General features: G+C 53.3%; 1 protein-coding gene across 1 annotated transcript; it reads left to right on the top strand.

Moving 5' to 3' along the window:
• Window positions 1-62: 62 nt before the first annotated feature.
• Window positions 63-401, top strand: LOC136795346 (uncharacterized; the record flags this gene model as incomplete). The annotated part of the gene is made up of 1 exon (XM_067045561.1): window positions 63-401. A coding segment is annotated over exon 1 (339 nt), but the record flags the coding sequence as incomplete, so codon positions are not given.
• Window positions 402-403: the final 2 nt, after the last annotated feature.

Genomic DNA, 403 nt, shown 5'->3' with positions numbered 1-403 from the left:
TCAAGCCTGGGAAGAAGGGTGACTTGCCCGAGCATTATTGCCCGATCAGCCTCCTTTCGCACATGATCAAGGTCTTCGAGCGGCTCCTACATCACTATCTCATGGAGCACTGCAGGGAAGCCGACGTCATAACACCCGAGCAGACTAGTTTCCAACGAGGTGTCGCATGTGATCATCAGCTGGTAAAGCTGCAAACCCACACCATAGGGCGAATTAAGAAAAATTATGCGACCGCCTTCATCTCCTTAGACTGCAGCCAGGTCTTTGAGAGCGTGTCCCACCCGCTGCTGCTCCACCGACTGGAGAAGTTCAAGTTTCCCGCCGCCCTATGCCGATTGGTCCGAAACTACCTGAGTGGAAGATCATTCGTCGTAAGAGTTGGTGAAGACTCGTCGCCTCCAGT

The sequence above is a fragment of the Halyomorpha halys genome, unplaced genomic scaffold (assembly GCF_000696795.3).
Source record: "Halyomorpha halys isolate HHAL.00 unplaced genomic scaffold, Hhal_1.1 Scaffold5105.1, whole genome shotgun sequence".
In the NCBI taxonomy this organism is placed as follows: domain Eukaryota; kingdom Metazoa; phylum Arthropoda; class Insecta; order Hemiptera; family Pentatomidae; genus Halyomorpha; species Halyomorpha halys.
Note: the sequence above shows the minus strand (reverse complement) of the source record. Positions and strands in the feature narration are given on the sequence as shown.